At 49.2% G+C, this 12,939-nt stretch overlaps 1 protein-coding gene across 1 annotated transcript in view; it reads right to left on the reverse strand.

Annotated features, from left to right (window-relative positions):
- Positions 1–3,400: 3,400 nt before the first annotated feature.
- GPC3 (glypican 3) overlaps positions 3,401–12,939 on the reverse strand; it is a 141,112-nt gene continuing 131,573 nt past the window's right edge. Inside the window, exon 8 of the mRNA XM_026848867.1 lies at positions 3,401–4,888. Within this exon, the coding sequence (XP_026704668.1) occupies positions 4,716–4,888 (173 nt within the window). The 3' untranslated portion in view covers positions 3,401–4,715. The remainder of the gene's footprint in view (positions 4,889–12,939) is intronic.

Consider the following 12,939-nt stretch of genomic DNA (forward strand, 5'->3'; position numbering starts at 1 on the left):
TATTGCTGATGCCCAGATGAGTCACCCCCAGCTGTGGAGCTCACACTGAAAAATCCCTGGGTTTCTGGGAACAGACACCTGCTTCTGGGTCGTGTGGTGCATGATCTGGTAAAGCTTTAGCAGCATTTGTCAATCATTAAGCTGCCATGCTGCTGGAAAGGTCAGGGAAAATCTCACCAAGGCACTCAAGTGTTTGGGAATCAAATGATGTTTCTGAGATGCTTTAACTTAGGTGAGCTAGAGAGCCGTCAGGGCAGGACTCATCCAGTCCCACCACCGAGCTACATGCTTCCAGGTTGGAAGGAGGCATCTCAGCAGCACACGTGACTCTGTTTCGAGCATTTTGAGGTCTTTGTGTGGTTTCCTGTATGTTACTTTAGAGATTCATGCACAATCCCGTGTCTGGTTCCCACCAGCAGCCTGCTCATCCCCCTGCTCCCCGAGCTGCGAAGGTCTCCCCACAGACCAGCAGCTGCCAGAAACAGGGCAGGAGGCAGCGCAAGGCTGTCACCACCTCCCCTCCTGACACAGAAGTCCCCAGCATGCCACCTCACCAGGACCCTTGCCTGTGCCCCAGCCGAGCACCCTCCAAGGCTGGGGAGCAGCCAGGAACTGCCCTCTCGGTTGTGGCATCTGCCCTGCCGCACCCATAGCTCAGCACGCAGCAGTTTCCACTCAAAAGCAAATCAAAACACCTGACAGCATGGGATTACGCGTGTCCTCCTTACACAAACCCGCAGGAACACCGCCGTCTCCAGCTGCCACGTTTGCAGACACGGCTGGCGCTCTCTGCTTCCTCCTTGCAAGGGGGATTTTGTTTCGGTTGGAAGCCCCAGTGAATCCAGTCCCACATCCCTGCTGGGCCGCTGCTCCAGAGCGCTTGAGGGCTTTGCTCATAGAGATGAACAAGCAATTCTGAAAAACACCCTGAAAAACAAAACCAAGACACTCTAGATTTCACTTCCCAAAACAGCACGAGCCGTAAGCACCAGCTGTTTCTAGCAGCTGTTAAGTGTGTTAGATTATACCATTCCGGCACTAAACTATTAGTCAATTGATTAATGAACTGGGACTTCCCATCCAACAAAAATATTTTGGTTTTAAATTATAATTTGATGCATGGTTAGTACAGAAATACATTACACATGCTAAGCACATGTTTGCATCTCATCACCACCCTCAGACGCAGGGAAAGGTGATGGCTTTGCCACCTTTCCAAGGCTGCTTGCAAACCCACCTGCAGACGCAACGGCTTTGCGTGCAGCACGGTGCTGAGCTCCTGGCCACCTCGCTGCTGCCACCAGAGTTTAACAAGAGCTGCAAAACCAGCCAGGAAGCATTAAGCTTAACTGGCAGGGGGTAAGGGCTCAACCACCTGAGATTGGAAACTTTCCCCAAGGTCGCTGGGCCTTTAGCGGTGCCGGCACCAGGCGCCGAGCCCACGAGGCACTGTCGGGACGCGGCGCCGGCAGGCGAAGGGCAGCCGAGCTGCACCGACGAGCCCGTGGCTCCGCACAGGGACACCCAGGGATCAGAGTCAGCAACAGCTCGGGACCAGCTCTGCAATTCACTGCAAGGCTAGAAATCATCCAAAAAATGTTTTTTTCCAATTTTCTTTTTCTTTCCCAGAAGCACCTCCATGACTTAAATCCCTCTGTTGAGCTGTTTTTTCTCGTTGGCAGAAAACCAGATGGATATTGACTCTGGCCACATGCCTTGCTGGCCAGATAAGGCCCCCACCGGCGCTGGAGCCACATCGCCACGTTATTACGGTGCTGTGAGCCCAACCCTGGCACCTATCGTAACTCAAGTTCCACACCTCCTCCACTCATATAAATACATTATCGTGTATATGATATGTACACTCGTTATAGATATACTCATATAAATATATAAAATAATAAAGAAAAATTGAAATTATCTCAACTGTGTGTTAGCAGTTAAACTGGCAAGCCCCGTGACATGGCGTGAAGCTCCAGGTTCACGTGCACAGGGGAGGGGACAGTGCCCATCTCCTGATGGAGACATCCCATCCTATGGCAACACAGGTCACAGTAAGCAGAGGTGGTGTGGAGAAACAAACAGGGATCAATTATTCCTTATTTCTCATGACATGGGAATGAAACACTGCCCCAAACTGAACACCAGCTTTATTCCACCTTGGTGGCCAGGGCATCCCTTGCAAAATGCCTGTTAAAACATGCGCACAAACTCACTGCAGGGGAAAATTCAACAGCTTTTTTTCCAAGTTATAATGTGTTATTTTATAAACTTGGCAGGTAGCAGCCTCAAAGGCTGTTTTTTTGTGATCTCTTGTCATAACAAAGTCTCCAACAAGCATAGCTTTGCTAAACTGCATGCCTGTGCAACGGGAAGCCAGACTCAGTGTGCTACAGAGGGGTCTTCTGCTGAGAAGCATCAGCATCACGCTGCAGTGATGCAGAGTGGGAAAACCCGTCGGGCTTTGTGAGACACACAGCAAGGCACAGCCCGCGCCACCTCCCCGAGAGAGAAAGCAAGGACGTGGGACTCACACTGCCGAAGAGCCGGTGCCATCATCCTGTCCTGCTGCTTACCTGAGGCAGGAGCAGCACACAGATTATTTCCGACATGGTATTAGAGGCAATGTCCCCACACTGATATCAGCAATACCTGGCGAGGCAGAGGCAGCACATCATCTCCAAACAAACCCAGAAGCCTGCTCCCACCCCCAGCGCTCCAGGGGGATGAAAGGAAATGATCAGAGGGGAAGAAGCGATGGGAATTCAAGTGGCTCTAATAAAATATTCCCTTTGGTGGAGCAGAGGCTCATGGGCACAGCCAACTGCGGCACAGAGAGCAAGGATGACGGGGAGAGCTGGGCCAGTGCGAGAGTGAAGCAGCAGGAGGATGAAGAAATGCCTCTGCCAGCAATGCTGAGGCCTCAACCCCACGTCACCCCTGTGCACTGAGAGCCCTTCAACCCAAGGGCTCCCCAGCAGCAGCGATCCTGAGAAACAGAGGATTGCAATTTGGTTTGTGAACATGTAAAACACAAATACATGTCTCACTGGCATGGACGTGAAGAATCAGCACTTAGAGGAATACCTGTATGGCACCAGCGCTGCGCAAACATCTCCAGTGCCCGCTCCGGTGTGGATGGGACACGAGGGGTCTGAAACCCAGAGGATCTCTGACTGTTAACCAGCAAATCTCGCCAGGGCTTAGCCCGGAGCTCCTCTCCGACAGGAGCAGCGAACTGGGAGTTAACATCTCCAGGCAGAGGAGCGGGGTGAGCAGCTCCTGAAGCACTTCAGGGACTCCCGACGCTTCAGATCAGGGGCAGCCAGATCAGCCCCACCACTCAGACTGGGCAAAATCTTCGCTCTCCAAACTGTCTAATTGCATGGTTTAGATTTATCCACTTGCTCCCAAACATAGAGTTACTTTTAAAAAGGTCCGAAGCACACAATATTTAAAGCAAACACATGCATGTGAGTGTGTGTGTGCATGTGTACATGCATACACTGCAGCTTAAGATACTGCATATATAATCACTCTAGGAAAGGCAGCATCTTTTGGCCAGGAACCAAACCATACCAAACACTCCCTGGCCCCAGGCCATCCATTTAATCAGACTAAGCCAAGCCTTTCCGTGGTGCCCCCAAGCTGGGCACTGTTAACCTTTCCAGGCCACCCACTCCAGGAGCAAGGTAGAGCATCACCTTGCACACATGGGAGTTTACTTCCATTGCACTGTTTATAGAGCAACCAATCTTTATTTTAGAGATAGCTTAAGTAAAGTAACATGCAAAGAAACATGTGAGTAAGAGTCTCATCTGCCTCGGGCTCCTGCAAATCCTTTTCTTTTCCTTCCTTGTAGCATGGTGCGTTGGGCGCGCGTTATTCATCCCTGTAAAGCATGGCATGTACATCCACACTGTCTGTCCTTTGGCTGGAGCTGTGTTTGCAGATTTCCCATGGGAAAGGAGGTGCTTTGCCTCTGAAGAATAAAACTAGGGCATTGCATGGGCCACAGGGATGCTGGTGGGGACCAGCCAACCTGCACTGAAGGGCTTCGCATGACCTGGCTGGAAGGCAAGCAGCAAAATCACCTGCAACTTGCCACGATGCCAGTGTGCTTCAATGCCCATGGGAGCACATCTCCACGACAACTCCTCTTCTGCAGCATCTTTCCTCCTGCTGTATGTCTGACCATCTCTCTCCCCTGTCTTCACACACCCTCCACGTTATGGGCCAGATTCCTAGGGGTGAGCATTGAATTTGGAGTAGGTACAAAAACTGCTTGAACTACAGACAAAATCTGTATTAAGTCAACTAGGATCAGGCATCTCATATTTGCTGAGAGTATTTCATAAACCGTAGGTGTTCTGTACCCCATGCACGTTCGAACAACTCAAGATGAAATACGGTTTTCAACTTAACGGCAAGGGAGACCTCAGTCTTCAAAAACTGGGAGGAACACAATTTAATACGAACCTTCTTATATTAAACAGGATTATCTTTAAAAAGCACTGTTACGTATTTACTAGTTTACCATGAACAAACGCTTTTTTAGGGTTTTTTTCTGTGTGTGTGAAGATACCATATTCTTTTATAAAACCGACTCAAGTCATTTGCCCTGTGTTTGGAAATGTGCATATATTTCAGAAGAGGTTCTGAAGGTCTTCCTCATTAAAAAAAGGCATGGAGAGACACCAAGTCACCAGCACTGCTCATGGCCCATGGCCTAGCAGCAGCAGGACCACAGCAATGGCAGCAGCAGGGCCGAGGTGGGGGGCCACGCTCCTGGGGTCACTGCTGGGGACTGTGGCACCATCTTTGCTTTGCTGGTTCAGAAGCTGCTTGTTTGCAGAGGTGTCATCCATATCCAGGTCGTACGCCAGCTCTGAAAGCAGGAGGAGAGAGATGGTTAGTAATGAGCAGTGCGTGCTGGCATCCCAACGCACAGCACATCCAGCTCCCACCGGCATCGGGGTCTCTGGGACAGCCTGTGCCAGCAGCTGTGGGCAGCTGGGTCCAAGTGCAAAGGCACCGTGGCAGGGGTGGATGGGTCAGAAGATCTTAGCAAACATATTGGCAGTCCTGCACCCAGCCCTGGTCCCAGAGTACCTCCCAGTGCCCTACACCAAACCTTATGCTTAGGAAGAACAAAAAATCATAACTAGAAGGTTTCCCAGTAAGAAAACAAAAGAGAGAAGGGTATGTGGCTCACTGGAGAGCTACTCCCAAAGAAAATCAGCTGAGCTTCAGAGCGGGTGTTTAGCAATGTGAATTGTGTCTGCTCCCCAGACACCGCAAGGATGCGTGCAGGAGTGAGGAAATCCAGGCGAGCACAAATAGTTCCCGTGAACCCAGAGCCAGGCCTTGCTCACCAAATACCTTCTGGTTGGAGGACGCGAGGAGCTCTGCATTTCTGCAGTCTTACATAAGTGCATGCAAAATATGTTCCTTACAGCACTTACAACACATCCATCCCATGCCCTGTCCACCTCATCAAAGCACTGGAGAGTGAGGAATGTGAATGGATCACGCACCCCAGGCATGCTGGTGTTGCAACATGGGGACTTTGAGATGAAGCACATGGGAGATCCAACCCAAGAAAATGTCCAGTATAAGAGTTTTGATAGTCCTGGCAGAAGAGTATGATATTAACAGGGGAAAAGTTTGTGGCAACCCATCACTGGCTGCAAAGGACCTGCTGAGCCATAAGTCACAGGTGTCCTTGTCTCCCAAGGACAGGGAGGAATAAAAAAGTCCAAACAGACAGTGTGGAGAGGCAAGAAACCAGCAATTCTCAGGGCCAAGAGCAAAAAGCAAAAGGTGTGTTAAGATGCCATTAGCCAGGTCCACCTAGGGCATTTGTACCTGCTGAGAATCCAGACTGAGTGGGTGCACTCATGCTTGACTCAAGGCAATGGGTCCCTCGCTCCCCTTCCCATGCTGCTGCTGTCTCCTTCTGGGGTCCAGGATTCTTGCCTGGATGGGAATCAGTTAAGTCTGTTCTCTCATCCCCAGAGCCTGGCCTTTGGAAGTGGAGAGAGATCAGAAGAGACCCTGGCTCGAGCTCTTCACAAGCCCTCGTGGATCACCAGCATACTGACGGGTTTGGATCATCCCACCCCACCCCTGAGAAAGAATCCAAGAGGCTGAATAAACACTCTAGCTAAAAACCGCCACATCGATCCAATAAGCAGCACTGCCAAGGCAAACAGGCAGTATTTCTTTATCAAAAATACCCAAACACTGCAAAACAAAAGCATAAAGATGTTAGCATGACAAGTGAGGCAGCCCAGGCCATCAAAGAGGGTCAGAAATGGCTGGAAGGGAGCAGATATCCACGCACACAAGGGGCCAGGTGCAAGCAAAAGCCACCTCCAGGAGATTCCCACAGATACTGTGATTCCTCTTCTCCACAACTCTCCTGATTTTCTTCTTAAGAGTACAGATATGCTGCTGTCCTCCAGAGCTGCACACCCACCGGCAGAGGAGGAAAAGGTGCCACCCTGAAAGGGATGCACTGGGAGGCCACCTCTGCTCATCCTGTGCTGCTTTCCAAGCACAGACAGAAAAAGTCCCTCTGGCACAAGGGATGCTTCGGCTTCAGGGCAGTTTGAGAACAGCTTGGATGCACCATCTTGTTTTCCTAAGCTCGTTTCTGCAGAGTAAGTGAAGGGATTTTGAGTTAATAAAACCACAGCAGATTATTTCACAGTTGGTTGTTTTACACAAGACTCCTCAGCTGGTACAACATCCGATCCGAGCAACAACGTCCTGCCCTGGTGTGTTTTGGAAAATGTTTCCACACACTCCAAAGATTCCTAAAACCTAGAAGATACCTCACGGGGTCACAGTACCATCAGGCACCCAAGTGTTTCCAGGCCAGTGATCTGCAACCAGTCAGAAGAGCTTTTGGGGCAGAATATTTTCTTATTAGACATCTCAGCAAAACAAAACAAAACAAATACACAGGAACCGAGTAACTACTCTTGCCTTCAGTTTAGAAAAGAAATTTGAAACAAAAGAATGTTTCAGCAAGGTCCTTAACAGCACAAAGGGTTTTGACGTTCCCATTTAAAGTCTCATTCTGCAATGTTGTAATTTATGAGACATGAGTTCCTCCACGGTTTGCAATGCAGCAGCTGTATCGTGTTGGAAACGTTCAACCAAAGCGACCGAAACGATAATTTCAAACATATTCTTTTACACGGGAAATTTTCAAATTCTGGGATTTCACCTGAACTTGATAAGGGCAGTTTTTAAAATCATGGCATTTCACCCAAATGGGAAAGGCAATTCTCTCATTCATATTCTCTGATCAAATTAAAGAGAAGGGAACAGAAACCCTCTTGTCATCAGTGATTTGAGAGCTGTTTTCCTAGCCTTGTTTAACTGCTTCAGATATTTAGTGCTTGGGTGTGCCGTTTGTTTTCGCTGTTCCTTCTATTGTTACCTTCTCTGGGCTTACTTGTGCCCAATTGTATTTTTAAGCTTGACAGATTTAGCCATACATCCTTTATTTTGCATTAATAATGGATCCATAACTCTTGCAAATCCCTTTCGCTTAACTTCTAATGACCTTTGATACATCAGAGGAAAGGAAAATAAAAAGTATTAGCCTCTAACAGACCTGAGGCAGCTGATAAACAGGTCCAGGCAATAACAATGTCAAAAATATATAATAATCATATTTCAAATCCAGGAATCCATATTAGCAAATGTTTCTAACCAGGTACTTCTTGAGAGGGCTCCTTTATAGTTTCCAGCCTTCGTCAGGAATCCCGGTTAGTCCAGGTCAGCGCCACAGCCTGGTGCCTCCTGTTCCCCCAGCCCCCAGGAGAGAAGGAGCCCCAGAAACAGGGACAGAGCTGCAGGATGGCTGGTGGGGTAACAGAAACTAACCTCCCAAACACGCCATTTCGGTCACTTCCACTTGAAACTCTGCCTTTACGCTGCAAAATAACCTGAGAGAAGCTGCTCTTCTGCCTCCCCACTCCTCAGCCATCTTCTGCATTAAATGTCTCCACTACCCCAGCTCTGATCACCCACTTAATTTGCAACAGTTTCTTCTACAAAGTGGCCCTTTGGCCTGCAAAGGCTTTTCTGAGGGGGGAGGATACTAGAAAAATCTGTTTCTGTTTATAATCAGCTGGAATCCAGAGGGTATTACCAACAATCTGCACTAATTATGTATTCAATCTTCACTCATTTTGGCCCCTCTTGTCCTTTGGGCTGCGGATTAGATAATCCCCTTAAAATAATAGTCAATCATTAGCTCTGCTTTTTTTTTTTTTTTCCCCCACATGCAAGCCGAGCGTGCCGTGCCATTTCCCCGAGTCCTTACGCAGCTGGTGAAAGGTCTCCAGCCGAACACAAGCCGGTCCCTCCGGAAGCATCTTTTGTAACAAAAGCCCCTCTAACACAAAGCTGCTGTGCTTTGCTCCCAGGACGGCAAAAGCTTCAATGGCCTCGCAGCGTGGATGACAAAACCTGCCGCCAGCTCTACAACACACACTTTCCGCATCCTCAAAAATAAAGCGGCGGCATTTTTCCGTGGATTAGGACTAGAATTAGGCGTACTGACTCTGCACAACCTTATTGGGCAGGAATCATTAAAAAGATCTTCTTGCTGAACTACACTAGCTTTGGAGACAACTACAAAAGACGGCTGAAGCGGGAGGAGATTGGTTTTGAGCTGGTATAATAAGTCCCACGGCAGCTGGTGCAGAAGAAGCCGGGAGGATGAGTACTGGCATGCAGGCAGCGTTACGGCAGGCATTCCTGTGCCAAATCCACTGCTGCCTACTGAAACACCCCTTTTCAACCCTAAAAGGACAAGATGGTCTTAAGCAAAGAACTACTAGCAAATGCCACTCTGGCAAATGACCTCCAAGAGGACAGTGCCCCACTCCTGTAGGCTGGCTCGGCTGCTGCCCAGAGCCCGAGCCAGGGAATGTCATCTCGCGGGCAGGCATCTGGGCTGCCCGCCTGCCAAGCCTGCCCTGGCAGATGGCTCCAGCAATGGGCCGAATATAGTAACAGAGTCATAATGGATGGCCATGCATGAAAACCGCTTCGCTGTGTCACCTGATAGCTCTGCTGGTGCTCTGTGCAGGAGCAACGGGTGCGAAGAGGATCCCCCCTCCAGTCAAAACCATCATGCCTAATGCAGTGTGTTCACCAAACGAGGCTGCCGAGGGGGCCAAAGCACTTGCAGGGACATGGTGATGGTCCTTGTTTGCAGATGATGGAAATTCTGTGGTGTAAAGGGACTAGGGAATGGATCGTGACCATGTGTTTCCAATAAGCCCAAAACACATCAAGCAGAAATGTCAAAGACAAGTAGGGCAGCTTGGCAAGCTCCTGCAGTTATCGTGGCCAGTTGTGAACATCTGCCTGTGTGTCTACTTCAAGACTGGTCTAGGAAAGCACATGCTATCATTGCCAACGAGAATTACAATCTCCAGGGTGCATTGCTTTATTTAACTTTTTTAAGCAGCATAGGGAACAAGTTGCCAATAGATAGACTCTAGCTACCTCCAAAGCAAGACTGGATTTCTTAAAGGGAGAGATATTTGAGACAAGCCCAAGCTGTTGACTCATTACAAGGCAAAGCGTAAGAGCCTGTGATTCCACAGACCAGATTGCCTGATCCCGGCTCCCAACTCTCTCCAACTCTACAGCACCAACCACTTAATTCTCACAGTTCGCGTCTGAAATCTAGAACAGTCCAATTTCATCCCAAACTCTTCCTGTTGCAACACCAAAAGCTCTGCTCACCTCAGTCACCTCAGTCTCCAGTTATCTGGCTTTGTCATGCAAACAGCTCACACTATAAACACACCTCTGCCTCCGCAAAGACAATACCTGAACCCATCCATGGAGTTACACATCACACACGGCCACAACTGTGCGGATACAGCTGGGATCCCCAACCCTCCGCTTCTCCAAAACACCTTAAACTCTTCCAAACACCCAGCCAAGCATGGTTTCATCTCAATAGGGAGGTTTTGCCCTCTGGCTTATTACCACTAAAATCCTGGAGCACCAACAGGTTTGCCAGTTGTCTTCTTGCACAACGAGCTGCAACAGCCCAGCCGTAGGTGCGGCCGCGCCGGTGTGTAATTAAAGTGCTGAGCCGGGGCTGGCTGCCATGCTTGTGTTGGCACAGTTGCAAGATCACCGAGATGGATGTGCAGCATGTGCATGGTCTTGTGCCTCTGCTTTTCCACCTCCTCCGCAGCAATTTAGGAGGTGTGGCTCTTGGCAATACCAATTTGGAAAAAAAAGAAGAAAAACTCCAGCTCAACACCATCCCGCTGCCATCGGCAACGTGGCTGAAGGAGCCTGGCTCACTGTTGAGCGGTAAAAACAACTTCCTGGGCAGAAATCCAAGGGAATCGGGTTTGGGACTGCTGATCTGCAAACCAAGACTTTTCCCCCGCTCGCCTCCTCAACAGATTCTGGTTGCTGGCGTGCCACTGATGACCTGCAGCCTGCAATGTGTGTTCACGAGTGATCCGAAGACCGCAGGGACCACCACAAACCAGAACCGATGTGGGGGAAGTTCCCCTAGGACTGAAGCAATCTGTAGGGCAGCAGCCAGGGGGGGACCAAGTCACCCAGCACAGAGAGATGAGGAACCTCCAGCTTCCATGCCAGGGGTGCACAAGGCAATTGGCCGTAAGCTCTGCGAGGCAGCCAGTACACACACCCTGGCTCCCCAACCTCCAGCAGTACCACAAAAGCCTCACCCACAGATGTCCCCAGGCTTTCAATGGGGCAAAGGGGCAAAACACTCCCCAAAACCCAACACATCACGTGAGATGGGCAGAGGGGCTGCACCATGACCCCAATCCAAGCGACTGTTCCTCCAGCCTACCTTGGCCAGAGGCTGGTGGTGAGGAAGGGCTATCATTTATGACCTGGGTCTATGTTTACTTTGAAAACGTACTCATTAAATTCCTCTTTGCTCCTTGGTGTGCTCTACATTTACCCCGAAGAGGATCTGGCGTCTGCAATTGCATTAATCATTTTCCCTTTGGCAGCAAGTGAAAGAGTTTCTGAACTGTACTCGCAGAGCAGAGCCACAAAAATGTGTTTAGCAAAATGTGCTCATGTAATCTATTAAAAATTAACAAATCTCATTAGCATTATTAATTAGAAGCACCAGAGTCCTTGTAGTTTGATGACAAAGCAGCATGCCCCAGTCTGATATCCAGCTGTACTGTTCAGAAAAAGAGCTGCTACCTAAAGGAACTTTGGAGAGAAGAATTGAAAAATATAAAGCTATACATGGACAGCCAAAAGCATCTACAAAGTCAGGATTCAAGAAAGAAAAAGAGGAAAAGCTGGAAATAGAAGAGCATGAGTGGAAGTGATTTACGAGACAGCAATATAGGACTGGGTCAACGCTCCTGCAGATACTCCAAATCCCTCAGAACACCAGACATGGAGTCACCCTCTCCCTCTCTGGAGACCTTCAAGATCTAAACTCACAAAGAGATCTCTTCTGATCACTCTGCTCTCACCTGAGTCATCTCAGGACAGTCTCGATTTGGGGAAGTAACATTCCCAGTGGTAGCAGAGCAAAATTAAATGCTACATATTTCCTCTAATGACCAAAACCAACATCATCACATCAAACTGAAATTTTCTCCTTCATCTTTGCTTCCCCAAAAGCTCTTTGGATATGACCAGAACAGGCAGCTCTTTGTTACTACCTGCTGTCCTTCAACTCCCCAAGCTCAGGACATTCAGTGACATTCATGTACCAGGCAAGACCCGCCAAGATGCAGTCCTAAGGGGAACGGCAATGGTCCCTGCATTCCAGATGCCAGCTGCTAAAAGCAGCCCTCAAGGCAGAAAGGTATTTCTCAACGCTTGATTAGAAAACTCATGGTAGTGTTATGGCACCCAGGAACGTCTGACATCTTCCTTTGTGACTCACTGCGTGTGGAAACTAGATTTGAACAGGGCCCAGGCCACGGAGACTGGGTTTCATGGCACTCATGCTCCAAGTAGGCAACCAGGAATGTGCCTCTTCAGTCAGAAGGGACCAGGACTTTGTGCAATGTCTATCCTCAGTCAGAAATCCCTGGACATCCATCATTGCCTTACGCTTGTAAGGAAAAGAAAAATCAAAGGCAGTTGGTGTTTTGCAACCTGAGCACACACATAAAGAAAGTGCCTGAGCAGCACTCCGAGCCCAGGGATCAAACTGACAGAGACTCCACCAGGCTACAACTCATGACACCAAGGAAAACATCTGGAGTGAGATTTTGGGTCATAACCGAAGAATTTGGATTGGGCACGGACCTACCTGCTCAGCCCACGGGTAGAGCCAGCAGGTAGGCTCAGGCATGGTGGCACACAGGCATCTGCTCAGCCTGCCTCCGCTCCTGGAGACACTCCGAGGTTTTGTGCTCTGACATTGTCTGGGATCAGCAGTGAAGATGGAGAGCAAGCTCCCCCTGCCCATGCCAGGGGAATGTTTGCCCAGAGCATGGGTTGAGGGGAGAGAGCTGCCAAGGAAAGTGAGCTGAGACTGCAACAGTACCACCCGGCTTTTTTAATTGCATTAGGCTGCTAAAACAAACAAACAAACAGAACCATGGCCCTGCATTACAACAACATTAAAGTCACTTTAGCCTATAAAAATGGGGTAATGCAGGAGGCCCTGGGAAACATCACCGTACTTGATTTTCCCACTTTATACAGAAAAAGAAGGGTTGGGTTCATAGGCTGGAACTTTTTAACAGATTCAGGTCATGTTCCCTGTGCTTGAAGGAGCCCCGGGAACAGCTGCTGTAGTCTGAAACCAGGACCTGGCTTTGCCTGCCTTCTGCACTGCTGCAAAGACCCAAATCAAACCCAGCTGCTTACTGGGTGCTTGTAACATCTGACAGAACCCAGGGCTGACTCCTGCTCCCTGCCTCC

The sequence above is a fragment of the Athene cunicularia genome (genome assembly GCF_003259725.1).
Source record: "Athene cunicularia isolate RWA chromosome 4 unlocalized genomic scaffold, athCun1 chr4_part3, whole genome shotgun sequence".
Taxonomy (NCBI): Eukaryota; Metazoa; Chordata; class Aves; order Strigiformes; family Strigidae; genus Athene; species Athene cunicularia.